Source organism: Oxyura jamaicensis, chromosome 8 (genome assembly GCF_011077185.1).
Source record: "Oxyura jamaicensis isolate SHBP4307 breed ruddy duck chromosome 8, BPBGC_Ojam_1.0, whole genome shotgun sequence".
Classification (NCBI taxonomy): domain Eukaryota; kingdom Metazoa; phylum Chordata; class Aves; order Anseriformes; family Anatidae; genus Oxyura; species Oxyura jamaicensis.
In genome coordinates this window covers 25,365,966-25,380,756 of record NC_048900.1, presented here as the reverse complement: position 1 = coordinate 25,380,756, position 14,791 = coordinate 25,365,966, and the positions used below count along the sequence as shown (strand labels likewise).

Genomic DNA, 14,791 nt, shown 5'->3' with positions numbered 1-14,791 from the left:
TACAGTCTCGATTACTTGCACACGGGGGCTAGGAGAGTATTTTTTTTTTTCTTGACATTGTTTTGCAAACATTTAACTCTAGGCCTGTCCACCTTGAAACGTGCAGCACTGTCAGAGGAACGGCTGCAGGCAAACTGGGCCAAAAGAACAAGAGCCAGCCCTTGCCACACATAGGGCTGCAGCAGACTCTGCATAGGAAGCAGCAGTGCTGCAAATGAACTGTCTAATATGTCTGAAGTTCAAGTAATTTATTGGATACCTCTGAGACAGGAGGCAGATATTAATTCCACCATCTGCACGATGAGGATAAGACAGATCTTGTTTCATAACTGTAGGTAAAATTCAATTTACATGTTATTTTTGCATTGAATTCAGATAAATTACTTTGAATTAGAAATCATCCAGAACAGCACTGCACCTAAAAACTTGAAAAAAAAAATCATTTGATTTATTTGTTATATTTACACATTTGTTTTTAAGCTAAAATTTGATTTTTTTTGGAATGTTCTTGTGTAATCAACTCTAGTTTTAGCCCTTCACACCTTTTTGTTATTTAAGGAGCATTTTAATAAAAGTAATTTTTTCCTTAGCCCAGTAAGTATATCAGTGTTAAAAGTTCAACTATACAAAGTGCCTAAAAAAGCATTCAGGTCAGTAACCAGTCAATATTTCTTTCAAATCTTCCTCAATCAAGTCTAGTAATAAATAAAGACTAATACCCACGTGACAATGATGCTTTTTAAAATTGTTCATTTGCCAGTTTTAACAAGATAAAAGAAACTAATACTTAATGAGGACATTGTTTTACATTAAAAAAAAAAAAAAAAAAAAATTTAAACGCCCCCCCCCCCCCCCAAACAAAAACAAACACCCCAAAACAGACAAAGGACACAAAAGAACACACATGGAATGATGAAAAGGAACAATTATTTCGCACTGAAAAATATTGCACAACTTCAGGTCTGTCTGCCCAGATTTTGCTCCATGTAATTAGGTATGTATGAATTAAGCACAAAATTGTGTCCAGATAGATCTATAGCAATTTGAGTGAATCTAGAACTGTAGATTGCTTTGACTTGCTTCTGACTGCAACTTGGAATTCTTTTCTGTGAGCAGGTTGCTGTCAGCTACAGGTTTGGTAAATAAATCGTGTTGATTCTGTTTTGCTGACCAACCCTTCAAAGGTTATCGGTGACGCGCACAATTCTTCTATATGGTAAATACACAAAGTCATCAAAGTACTTGGGTCTTTAAACACAACTTGTTATATCGAGTCCTCAAACCATGTATGAAAAACAATCCAGAACGTTCCCTGATTTGTTGTGGTTAACTTGAGACTGCATCTCATTTTGCAAGACCAAGACTTCTCAATGTTATCAGTGTTGCATTTGAAGGTATAAACGTCACTGCAGGGTACATTAAGAAAAAACCAAACATGCTAAGTGACTAAAAGGCCTTTACAGCTACAATCTTTGCTAGCCCATCCCTTAACAAGCACGTACTTTTTGCTGCAGAAATAAGCTAATGGTGTAATTCTGGCTGTAGCAGTACTATTTTCCCCCTCAACTGCTACTACGACAGTCTGTGTTTATATAAACTTTGCGTTATATGCAGAGCAAGTTTTTTCTCATATCTGACTCTTATCTGCTTGGTGGACTGATGTGTCAGCCAGCAGGGCTTAACAGATACATTTAATACAGGAGACTGAGATACAGTATGTTTATTCTTAACTTCTGATAACCTAAGAACTACAAGAACAAGAGATGCAGTATCCATTTCCTGTGATTAAACCAACCATTTTTAGGGAGCAAAAAAGTAGAGTAAGTGATCAATGCTAATGCTACATTAGTTCCAAATATCTTTTTCCAATTATGGTAGCTTAACTATTTATTGTCCATCTGTACCACTTTTAACTTGATCAAGTTAAAGTAGACATAAAAGTGTAAGGACTGTTGTTTCGTTAAAACCGAAGCAAGTTATAAAAACCATATACCATAATTTAATTTGTAGGACCAGTTTCATATCTTCATATTCAGCATCACTTGCAGAAAAGGGATAATGCATCTCAGTTTGCTTACAAGCTAGGAGATCACTTCGAAGTCTGCATATTCCTAACTGCAAACAAAATATAGCACTTTTAACAGGTTATAAATAAACTGGTTTTCAAGCATAGAGCCAGCCCAACAATAACAATACACTATTAAAAAGACCTAAGGCAATGAATTCCATCTCCAATGGAAAGAAAAAAAAAAAAAAAAGAAGAAGAACTGTGCAAACAAGCTTAAAACTATTTCTTTGTGCCAGTGTTATAAAATGTAGATTTTAATAAAGCCTTGACCCAAATGCCAGGACTTGTGAAAAGAATCAAAAAAAAAGTTACTTTATTTAGGAAAAAAAATACTCTTATCTTACTGCTAATAAAATCAGATACACGCAGTTTAAACATTTACAGTTGCTGTAACACTTTACAATTCCTATATATGGGTGTAAGAACAAACATTAAAAGACAATGGTGGGTCAAGGCTTTACATTAAAAATAACAACCTACTTTTTCTATAGTCTCTAAAATACTATGTTTTTTTCCAATATTTGCAGCCATTCAGGAATAATTTTTATGTATTTATTAGGAAATGTATATTTTGTGCATGATCTTAATTCCTAATTCCTGGCTCTTTGGGCTGAATGACAAAAGGATCAAACCCATTAAAGTGGATGGCCTCCTTGAAGGTTCAGTGGAGAAACCCTGGCTCAGTTAGTCTCATAGGATGAAAGCAGTGCTGCATCCACTGGCTCCATGCAGGATGGACAGGTAAAGGATCTCATCAACCAGTCATCTATACAGTCCAGGTGGTAAATGTGCATGCACGGCAGAAATCGGATGGGGTCCCCATAAACAAAGTCCATCATACAAATGACACATCTGGGGAAACAAAAATTGTTAACACATTTAAGATGCTGTTACCATACCGCACTGGGAATGAAAAGCAACGTAATGTCTACTGCATACGTCTGTGTGAACCAAGCTTTAACTACTTGTAGACACAGCGAGGATTTCTTAGCTACGTCACTGCTGGCTCCACCAAGCGTTGCGTTTCTTGGTGTTCTCTTTGCACAGCGTGCCCACGACTGCAGTGTTAGCAGAAGGAAGGAAGCCTGCAGGCATGGAGGGGACAGCTCAGCAGATGTAAAATTAGTAATGGGCAAGGGGAGTCGCAAAGGTGAGGAAGAAGCAGCGTGGAACTACTTCCCGATGAAGAGAGGCTAAAGGGGGTGGTAAAAAAGACATGGACGAGAGAAAGTAGATTTCATTTGTAGCAGGAAAGCAAAGAAGGATGAATCAGAGTCTTCTGCATAGCCCTTTTCTCAGAAAGCTGTGTCAAATTACACCCGGATCAGGTTCCCTGTGGCAATACCATAAACCAATGCAACACCCAAATTATTTGTTAGTTTTCTGTAACTTACTCTCTGATCTTCTTCTCGGAGCCGTCTCTCCCAGGATCATAGACTCCTTTAGGTAGATGCTGAATAAGGCCTATCCTCTGCGCTATTCTGATTTGTTCTTCTTCTGTCAGCTGTGTTGCTAGCCGAGTCTGGCTAGGGGTCGGATGATAAACAGGAACAGGGACTTGCTCCTAAAATTAAAATAGTTCAATTAAAAAAAAGGCTTTCCTAGTATTTCCTAGCACACACAACGTAATTAAATTTCTTCTCAGTCCTACAAGTGTTTCTGTGATCTCCCACTCCTACTTTGCAATTTTGGGGCTATAATTACAGACATAATGGGATGAAGGATTGAGGCCAGCATCTTGGGCAAGCAGCTGTTTGTGGTTGTTCTCTCCAAAAGCTTTTGGTCTCCATGAGTCATTCACAGATGAACTACGTGCACAAACTCCACCTGAGAGCAGGCACATAAATCTTACAGGCACCTGGTGAACTGGCAGATACTGAATCAAACAACGTAATGGCTTTAAGTTGCAAGTGGAAGAAACCCCAGTATTTGTACCAAGAAGTAGCTTTGCTGTTAGATTTGTGAAGAATGATTTGCAAAGAAGAGGACAGCTGAGTCTGAGAGTTTCAGAGAGGAATATTTATGACTTCTGTAATAACAAAAAATAATGTGAGCTATTCTGGGCCACCCAAACTCCAATCCCCAAACTCCAATCCAGAACTGCAGACTTGAATTCTTGCGTGTTTAAAAAAATGTTACCTGGACAATAAAAATAATTGCTTAAGCAAATAACTGATGTTCTACATTTTTTCTACTATGTTTATATGATTTTACAAGTTCTCCCAAGCTGGACTTCAGCTGATGTATGTTTAGAACATGCATTTCCCAAACAAAAACTATGTGGTGTGCAGGTATTCTGCATTCCTTCCTCAGCTTTTTTTGATCATTAAGGAGCTTTAGAGCAGATGTTTTCACATTTACATTAACACCATACTTCGCTTTTCAAGCATTTTTTGAAAGTAAATACCAGTTGTGAACAGGAGATACTCTTAGCATAATACTGACCGGTAACCATAAGCCTGCTGTTAAGAGAGAAGTTCTTGCAGTAAGTCTATTTAATGGTGCTTCTTAGACAGCAGAAAAAGCAACTTTCACAGAGGAGCTGGACAGGCTGTCCCCTCGTGCTGCCCCTGCGCCCAGCTGCTGCCAAAGGTGTGACACAGGACACGTGGACACAGCACCCAGACAGATTCCTCCAGCACACAAATGGCTTAGAGGAACGCCAGCATGGACCTGCTGGCATCACCACCTGTGTGTAGCAGCAGAAGCACAACCGCCCTTCCTGCTCCTGCTCCCTTGGGTTCAGGCGAGAAGCCCACCCGGCCAAGACAGCTCGGAGGGTAGTGCCCCTGCTTCTGAGCTACAGCGACTCTTCTGCTGCCACAAAGTGTGGTGAGCAGAGGTGCGGCTGAGGGCAAGGCTCCGGGATGGCTGGAGGAGGCTCGGAGCCGCTCGCTGGCCAGAGCCTGGCAGTAGAAGCCCTTGCTTACAAGAAATGCTCACCAGAAATACAAGTTTCCCAGGCAGTTCTTCTTTTAACACAGTGCCTACTGCTTGCAGTTCACCTATGGGGTTGAATTCACACTCCTCTCCTAATTCAACTACACCAGGCTTTCCACCTCTAACCTCCTCGCAGGACACAGAGGGCTTCCGAGAAGGTTTGGAGAGCGCTAATACGGCCACACTTCCAAAGAAAAATGCCAGTGGTTCGCTAAGTTTGATTAATTTCCTGGCTGCTCTAGACTGCATTTCACAGAATCACAGATTTCTTTCGGAGCAGCTGCCTTTTAATGGTTTAAATTATCTAAATTATTCTCGAATCACTGCTTGGATAGAGAAAATCACCAGCTGAAGCTAAGGATGACCTGTCAGATACAACAGTACCCACGAAATGGCTCTGCAGCCTGTGATGCCAGGAAAATGAAGCAGTTTTTCCCCTTCCCAAACACTGCACACCCTCTGCACTGAAGACAACAGCCTGAGGCAGTGCCCTGCCCTGGTCTTACACTGCAAGACCCCACAAACTATCAATAACTTTTTATTTTCGAGGCACTGCTATACCTCTATGGAAGCACAGTAATTAAATCAATAGTAGAGGACATTACTGCTGGCTCCTCCATTTGTCACGGAGAAGGATGCATGTAACACTTCACACTCGGAGAGAGAGGCACCCCCCTCCCTGTCTGCAGAACAACAAGAGCAGAATAACAACCACCACGCACTGCCCAGGGGGGTGCAGAGGGCAGTGGAGGGGAAGTTAGGGGTACGTAACGTGTCTCCCCTCGGTACAACCATGGCTGCAAGTGTTTGCACAGAAAAGTACTACTGAAAGCAAACACAGGAGGAAGAAAAGAGATGAGGAAACTCAGAACATCTGAAAGTAGCAGGAACACCAACCTGCTGGTGAACGGTCCGTCAGAGCAGCAAACCGATGAGCGCAGCGTGGCACACACATACAGCACAAGGAACAGCAGTTAACTGAGAATCTGTCTCAAGTTAAAAGCTGTCACATCTCAGACAACTCTGAAATGAGCAGTCAGGCCTAACAGCCAGCTGGTGGCTGCTTCAGGTAACTTTTGGACAGTGAATGAGCATAAAAGACAGAAAACGAGCATGACTTTAAGCACAGAAAGGCCAATCAAGGAAGAAAAGCCTTTCCTCGTTCGGGTCAGTTACAGGCGCTCGCTGCCGCTGACCACCACAGGCCCCTTACCTGGGGGCCCCCTCAGGCATGACTTCAGGGCCCCTCTCCCCAGGTGACTTCTCCCCGCAGAGAGGAGCGGAGCACGGGGCTGGCGGTGCACAGGCCCCTGTTCCCTCCACATACCAAATCCACAAACGCCTTCCCCAGCGCTGCAGGCAGTGCTCGTCCCTTGGGCCTCCTGGCTCCGACTCCCTCCAAGCAGAGCTGCTGCCTGCACCACATCCGACAGACCCACGTCTGACAGACCCGGTGGAGGCAGCAATTTATGGTCGTCAGCTGTGAGCTCCTCCAAGTTCACACACCAGACGAGAATCTCTTGTCAGATGGGTGAGGCTGGGTGAAAACAGTGCTGTCTTTCAGCACGAAGCCTTCCTATTTGGGAATGTGAAAACACGGGAGGCAGAGGGCTGCCAAGCTGTTGTGAGAACGCATAAATCGTGTTGCTGTAAATAAAAACGAGTGACCGCTCAACACCCGTGATCCCATGCACTTCCTTAACATGCTGTCTGATGGCACTTCAGTCTCTTCTCCAGTAGCTATGAAAAGCCTGCCCAGCCTGGGCCAGCCATGCTGGACAAAACACGCCAGGAAGATGGAAGAACGCGGCCCCACAAGCTGCAGAGGGAACGCCAGCAACGACCACTTCACACCCGGCCTCTCCCCAGGACAGACACAAAGACGAGGCGTGTCTGTACCTGCGTTATTCGGAAAACACTTCAGACTGTTTATTCACAGGAATATTCGCCCTCGGCAAGTCTCCTGCGGTTTTTATCAGCCCAGGTCAACGCGAGGTCCCGCACAACCCAGCGGGGATATTCTGGGGTAACGAGCTGGGGATTTAAGGCTTCGCTCAATCAAATTACATTTGTGGCTACAGGCCCTCTGACATGTACATACACAAAAAAGATCGTATTACCCGCATAATTATTATTATAGTCCAAAGACGAGCATGGATTTATTGCTCTTCTGTCTCAATTTTCCCTTATCTCCCGTGGAAAATGTTCTTGCAGACAAAGTTATGAAACACTGGCTTTCTAGCCAAAGTCTGCGTTATTTATCGTTTGATAAAGACATCAGGTATTTCAAACGCAGACAAAACTTTGTGCTAATTATTCCTCCATGAGGTAAAAAAGGAATGATAAAAAAGCCAAAACAAACAATCAAATCTACACATCAGTGTCAGCCAAGAAAGTAAAAATCACTTCCTGGCACTCAATTTGCTTTCATCAGTGACTACATTCATAGGGGGGGAAATAATGATGAAACACCTCAGATGGCCATGGTCCCAGGGATGCGCCCACTGCTTCTGCCTTGTTCAAAGGCAGGTGCTGTCAGCACAACTTCCCCTGGCTTTCTATGCATACCAAACCTAATTCCTGATCATCTCTCGTGTTTATTTGGCCCTCAAATAACAGCATGAATTCAGACTCGAGGACTACAGTGGGGTTTGCATCTCCACTGCACCTTGGCTCCTCCTCCCCCGGGGACAGGGAGACCATACAGGGCATCTGGAAGTCTGCATTTTTCACTACTCATGAAAATAAAACACTTTCACACTTTGCTTGAAAGGCCCAGACACTGTTCCTGCGTGTGGATTCCCAACCATGCTTTGGGTTCTTGCCTAGAAAAGGTTTCATTCAGTGCTATTTTTTTGTTTGAGGTTTTCTCATCAATGCAACTTATCCTGGTTATTTATGCTGCTGTAAAACAGCTTCTGTTTTGTTTTACAGCATTCTCATCTTGTTCTTGCCAGTGTAATGAATTTGTAATACTCTGAAAGCAGGTCAGTGGTAGATCAGAAACTCTTAATCCCTGGATAAAGATTATTTTAAGATCCCTCTACGCCACATATCAGCAGTATGCTATCAGGGCTTTTGTTTGTTGTTTTTAGTAATTGCACCAACATGCACGAATTATCCTTTCAGGAAGGGCAAAAGTGAGACAAATAATTGCTAACATTTCAAAGCTCCAGAAGTTAAAGCCTCACTGCCGTCCCTGACATCCTGCCCACTGCCACGCGTTTTCCACGACTGACCAGTTTGCTTCATTTCCATCTCTAAATTTTCTTCCTCATCTGCTCCAATGCTCTCGGTGTGCATCACCTTGGAATGCTTATTTGCACTTTTACACCAACGCATCTGTTTGACAACGGAGACAAACTTCCTCCTGCCTACGCTTACCTGAAGTCTTTTTTACACTTTCCAAATACCGGTAGGTGCAGCACTTACGCTCCTTGTGCCTGTTGCTGATTAATTAACCCAAGTCTAGCAGTTCAAATTGAATTTCCCCAATCGCTCCCACTGCTCCTTTTTGAAATCCCTTCACTGTGCAAACACCTGTCTCGAATCGTGGTGTCTGAAGGCAGCTGCTTCGTGTATGGCTGCGTCGGGGCCACATCTGCTCCACCGCCGGCAGCCTCGGCCACTGATGGCGACACGGAGCGGCCCCTCTGCAGCTGCACCGTGCAGCAGCCCTGTGCCCGCTGCACCCGCACCGCTGCGCTCACCTTCCAGCCTCGTCGCCTCCCAGGTGTCCCGCCCTGAAGGTGAGATGCAGGGAGCCTGAACAACTCAATTCAGACATAAACAACTGCAGTTTACAGATGTAAAGGCAGGAGGTGAGGGAAAAAAATAAATCCTGCTTTTTCTGTCGCTTGCAAAATCCCCGCTGAATTTCATGAAACGTTCTCCTCTCGCTACTTTATTACTCACAAGAAACTAACAGGGATAATGGTCCAGAGGCCTTTTCTGGAAATGCCATTCTGATCTGGGTGAAAAGACTCAAACTCCATCTGTATGTTAATACACCCTCTGAAATAATATCCTCCCCCAAGACATATTACTGAAAAACCACTCGCCGCTATAATGTGCATTATACTGCAACTACAGCTTACTTTAATAATCCTTAGAATATTACGAGCAGGCTGCCAACTGTAAAAGCCTTTTTCTGCCATACAGAAGAGAACAGTTCATTTATAAAGCTAAATACCAGCTGCTATAAAACATCATGTAATGAAATTGTTACCCAATCTTTTATATTCCTGCTTCCAGGTAGCCAGTCAGTATAAATAACTGCAATAGCTGAGCACTTACATTAAAAAGTCCTTTTTAAAGCAGAATTCCCTCTGCCATTTGGAAGAGCCAGCTGGGACAGACAACCAGACCTGACATGCACCCCGGAGCCGCCCTGGCTCCAGCTGGAACCTGAGCATGGGTTTGCCCAGCAGCCCCGCTGCACTTTAACAGTAACACAGCCAGAAAAGAGAGCAGACATGCCATTAACGCCATATTAAGCAAAACTGTAATTGATCCTTTACTAAATCTGCAAAGCAGCCAAAGAGCCTCCCGTTTGTTCATGGGAGAAGCGTGAAGATCCACGTAGCTCCCCCCTGCCAATGGCACCTCTCAAACCAGGTTCTTCGCTTAGTCTCCTGAATGCGCATTTGCCTTTGAAATAGTTACAATTCCTTGCATTTCTCAGGATTCCCAAGTTCCTTCCTGAAGAGATTAACTACACAATTTAATGTTAAAAGTAAATTTGATTCATCTGGAACTTTAAAATGAAGTATACTTCTATTGGCCTTAAAGAATTGTTAAGGTGTTACTCCACTATCACTGCTTGCTAGAGAAAGTTTACTTTAACTGTTTGTGACCATTTTAAACAAAACCACCTTACTTTTATTTCCCTTTATTTGACACGTTCCTTGGTAAAAACGGAGAGCACTGAAGGACAAAAGAAAACCACAACATAAAACTTTTCACATCTCAGTTTTTCGTTTATAGTTTTGTAAGTATCACAATTAGCACTGAAATATTAACTTAAACCAGAGAATTGCCACGCAGAGAGAAATGTGCACTGCATCTCACTGGCCCATTGCAAGTAGGAGAGCAACGCACAGAAGAAGAGCAAAACCCCTGGCACTTGGGACGTGCTCAGATTTGTGCACGCTTCCCATCAGGGTGCTCCTAAGGAAGATAAATGAGTTAAATTCTGAACTGGGTGTTGTACGCATGGGTGGTCACTGCTGTAACAGACTAAGAAAGCAGACTGCAGCAGAGGAAGGGAACAGACTCCTTGTGTTGTTTCTCCAGCTAGGAAGCAACATCTGGTTTAAGCCGTTTTGTTTCAGAGTTGTTGGTGTAGGCCCTGCTGGTTCTGCAGCAATGGAGTAGCCTTACTTGAACTACTACTGCTAAAACTGTAAAATAGTTCTATGCCTTTTCTCCACAATTAACCCACTGAATGTCTGGGAAGTGCACCTGAAGAGTTACAGCAGGCAAGCACCAGGAGTGGGCCCTGGCTGCTGACTCTTCCACCCCGGCCTACCTTGCAGATGGAAATCGCCTGCTGCTCTGTAAAGTCACCTCGCCTGGAATCTGATTATCATCAATGCAAACCTAAATATGAGAGATTAGCAAGAAGGGGTGGTAGGGAAAAAGCAGTAATTAAAAAGCGGTAATTAATCCCTGGAAGCACAATCTCCTGCCACAACCAGACAATTTTTACATTTCCAGGCTGCGCAGCAGGTTTCTCTGGCTCCAGGGCTGTATCCTTGGGCGCATTTCCACTGAACAAGTCTGCTCATCAGCTCCACGTCGGCTTCAGCTGTCCTTGCTCCCTTCTCCACTGACCCCACCAAACTTCAGGGTGTGAATTTCTGCAGGGTAACACACACACACCAGCACATTCTTACTAGTCCCAGGCCCTCAAATTGCCCAAGAGAACTGACTCCATCTCCAGAAAGAGCTCCTGACAGCTCTGCTCATGGCATCAGGCCACCGCTTGAGATAACAATGTCCTCTCACTACAGCTCCTAGCGTGTTTATTTTAATAGGTTATTTTTATATGGGGAGGGAAAAGATCCACAAACAATTTACAAAACTTCACGCATTTCTGTCAAGCTGTTGCAATGAGAGAAACCAGAAAGAACAGTTGCCTACAAACGTTAAATTAGGGGCACTCACACACGAAACAGCTTCCTTGCACACCCCAGGGATGACAAAGCAAAGCAGACAGCTGGGTAAGGAGAACAGAGAGCAGACAGGGCCAGCAGTCATTCCTGCAGCTGGTGGTAACAGAAGAGCACATGTATGCGAGTCATCCTACCCCATAAGCGAACCACAACATCTGCATTATTGGCACATGTTCTCTCCTACTTGCACCGAGTGGTTATCTCTGCAGAAACCCCTTCTTAGGTCTGGCAAGCAGAGACAGTTATTATAGCACCACGGCTGCACTATACACAGCACTTATGGTTCAAGCAAGACGGTTGCCGGAGAAATGAAGGGCAGATCTGACAACAAAAAACAGCTGAAGTTTTGGGAAGAAGAAAAAACAAGAGGAACTTGGTCCTAGACAGTGGTGGGGAAAACAACTAAATCTCAGTGAGACCGTCTCCTCTGCTTGAAGGGTCCAGAGTCAAGTTGCTGTGTCCTGCTGACTGCTGGGGAACTGCCGTGACGCATCCCGGACACCGTGTCCCACGCACACCTACCCGAGCCACTCAGGGCTCTGACTCACTCAGGGTGCAGCAGACAAAAAAGCCCAAGCTCACGCGCTCCTGAGACGTGAGCCTGGCCCAAACCTACCGTCCTGCACCCCCAAGGCACCGCTCCGCTTAGATGACTCCACCAAGTCCTTCTGTGGAGGGCTTGATCCTGGAGCACCCCAGAAAGGACAGGCGTGTGGGTGGCTTCACGTGGGCAATGCGAACACGCTGGGAATATTCAGAGCACACTGTGCTGGGAGCCTCCTACCGAGCCCATGGACTGCGCACAGCCAAGCTAACCACAGGCAGCCCCTGCTCACCTCCCAGTGCTGTTTCAGTTTGGGGATTTGTGATCCAAACTGATCCAAAATGGTGCTGCCTCTGAAATACCAGTCCTGCCACTTCCCCTGCTCTGTCTCTTGTCGTTGGCTGTATGGACACTGACCCAACTGACTTCCCCTCACAAAACAAACCAGTATCACTGACTGCGCGATCACTGGAGCACGTGAAAAAGCTGGAAACCACCAGCCCAGAGGAAAATGCACAAGCGCCCCTTTTAGGGACTCAGGCCAGTTATGAAATATTGACTCCAAACGCTTAAGAAATAGCGAGAGCGCTAAAATGTCTAAAATGTATCTTTTGGCAAGAATTGGTTAGGTCAGTTTGAAGGCAATTCTAAGAACAAAACTGATATTTTGAGTACTTGAGGAACAAGGTAGCAAAATTACAGAAATCAGCCCTAATTAGCTGAGAGGAATGGCTGGGGAAAGAGACAAAAATAGTAAACATAAAAATGCACAGAAGCGAAAGACAGGAGCAATCCATCAGGGGAGGACTGCTCAAGTATAAATATATACCGGCTGCGCTTCTGTGTATAAATACAAGATGTGTGTATGTATATATATGTTAAGTGTGTACTACAAGAGTCCGTCCTAACTAATAAAAACATAATAATATAACAGAAAAATATGATTAAGATTGATATGCAGAAGTAGGAATGTATTTTAGCAGAAGTACATGGTGCACAGGATATCAAAGGATCAGTGCCATCCTGTGAAGAAGGATCTCATCTCTGGGATCAGCATTATCTCCCCATGACACAGCAAGCATCTTCCTAGGGCAAAGAGGGCCACCCAGAAGACAATTTAATGGCCTTGTCTAAAACAAGTTTCAACATATATCCAAAACATAGCATCAAATGCAAGTCCTCATTCACCAGGCTCCTAAAACAGGCCTGACAGACACAACAGCCGGAGCCGGGACAAGATCACCCTGCGTACAGCCATCCTGAGGGTGCCAGTTCAGCCGAAGATAAGAGGTTACACAAATGATAGAAACAAACAGATCAACAGCAGCTATCTCAGATCATCTGCCTCCTAATGTATTATCCTACGCAATGACACTAAATACTTCCCTGTAGCTACCCAGGTACAAGCAAACATCGAAAAGGAGGTCTGAAAGGGGACACAGTAGATCTTTTTATAGATAAACTGTCTGTTCCCCACCTCCCCAATACAAAACAGGCAATGCTGCCCTAACCCAGTAAAGTGGGGAGCAAAGGTTTCCCCAGACAAGGTAAGCAGAACCAAAACTGTTGGGAGACTTTTCCCTCAGGCCTTGCAGCAAGCAGTAGTCCAGGACAGCAGGACTCCGTCACTTGGTGCAGAAAGGGTACAAACCCAATTGTCCTGCTAAAGTTAAATGACTGCACAGAGAGAAGTGATAAATATCCTCATCCTAACACAGAAGAGCTTCAAGAGATGGACAGGGCTGGTGATGGGCTGGGTAGCCACAAAGCAAGAAAAACTGCAGCAGAGACTGCCGGTATGTGGCACCTGCTTTGAGACCTTGTCAGTCAGAAAAGCAGCCTGTGTCAGGAGGGTTTATTTCAAAACTCGGAAATCTGTGTTACGCTTTACTTGATCATAACTTTGTACTCGATTTGAAATATTTTAATTATGTTTTTAACAAAGCCATCTTCAATTATGAGTGCTTGCTCAAGCAGGAAGCTGCCACACCTTGGCAGTTCCATGGTACAGTCAGATCCACAGCCCTTTTTATTCTCTCTTAATTGCATCTGAATTTCTAACACAAAGTGCACGTCCCTAAGATCAACGTGCATGACTTGGAATCTCAGCCGAGGCAATGCAGCAGGGACCCGGACCATGCGGAGGATCCAGCAGCGTTCTGAGGCCAATAAAAGGACACAGTCACTGCTGGGTTTTGCAGCAGCTTAGCCATAGGGGTTGTTCAGCATGTTTCTGCATTAGCTTGTTAGAAAGCCACAGATACGTGAAGCAGATGTAATATACCTGCTGTACACCAGGGCACCCTAAATGCAGTACGAGTCTCCATGAACAGCTGTCCCTGTGGTGCACCAGTGTGGAGATGATGTCCCCACTGCCCACCTGCTCCCTCCCTTCTGCCTGATGCTGGTGGTGCGATTCTTGTGATGACTTCTGCACTTGACTTCTTCTGGTGCACCCTGTGAGCTGTCACGTGAATGGGGTTTGGGTCAGGTAGTACTGCCAGCACACGCGAATGGGGTTTGGATCAGGCAGTACTGCCAGCACCACCAGCCGCTGGGCTGCACACAAAGGATTTCTTCGCTGGCGATGCCCATGCGCAGCCTGGGTAACACGCTGTGAGGATGCAGTCACCTCTCCCAGGCACGCATCCACTTCCATGCCCCGCTTCTGTGAGAATTAACACACACACAAAAAAAAGGTGATTCGGCTATTTGTTTGGTGTCATTTGATAATAACAGTAATTTCAGCTCTGAGGTAATGAGCAGCAGGAGTAAATAGCCAGAGGCATTGCTCCTGGCTATCAGCTCATCTCTGCCGGTCAGTTATTAATGTTGAAGGAATGTCTCAGGTATTAACTATCATTGCTAAATCTGTTTATGGTTGTTGGCTTTTGTTTTGTTTTAAAGCAGTGTCCTATCTAAAAGCAAGGAATGACTGGATGAAAACTAAGACATACTAAAGCATTATGAGGTTCCCCTTCCCAGTGCAGTATTAGCAGTGAACACAAGGGCAATGTTTCTGTTTTTTTCCGGCTCAGTCTTGTCCTCACAAGCAGTGACTCT

At 44.6% G+C, this 14,791-nt stretch overlaps 1 protein-coding gene across 1 annotated transcript in view; it reads right to left on the bottom strand.

The window, feature by feature from the left end:
- Nucleotides 1-413: 413 nt before the first annotated feature.
- The window catches only part of RNF11 (ring finger protein 11), a 32,138-nt gene continuing 17,760 nt past the window's right edge, over nt 414-14,791 (bottom strand). The window contains exons 2-3 of the mRNA XM_035333152.1: nt 3,463-3,632; nt 414-2,920 (exon numbers count right to left, since the gene is read on the bottom strand). Of these exons, the coding sequence (XP_035189043.1) occupies nt 2,749-2,920; nt 3,463-3,632 (342 nt within the window). The 3' untranslated portion in view covers nt 414-2,748. The remainder of the gene's footprint in view (nt 2,921-3,462; nt 3,633-14,791) is intronic.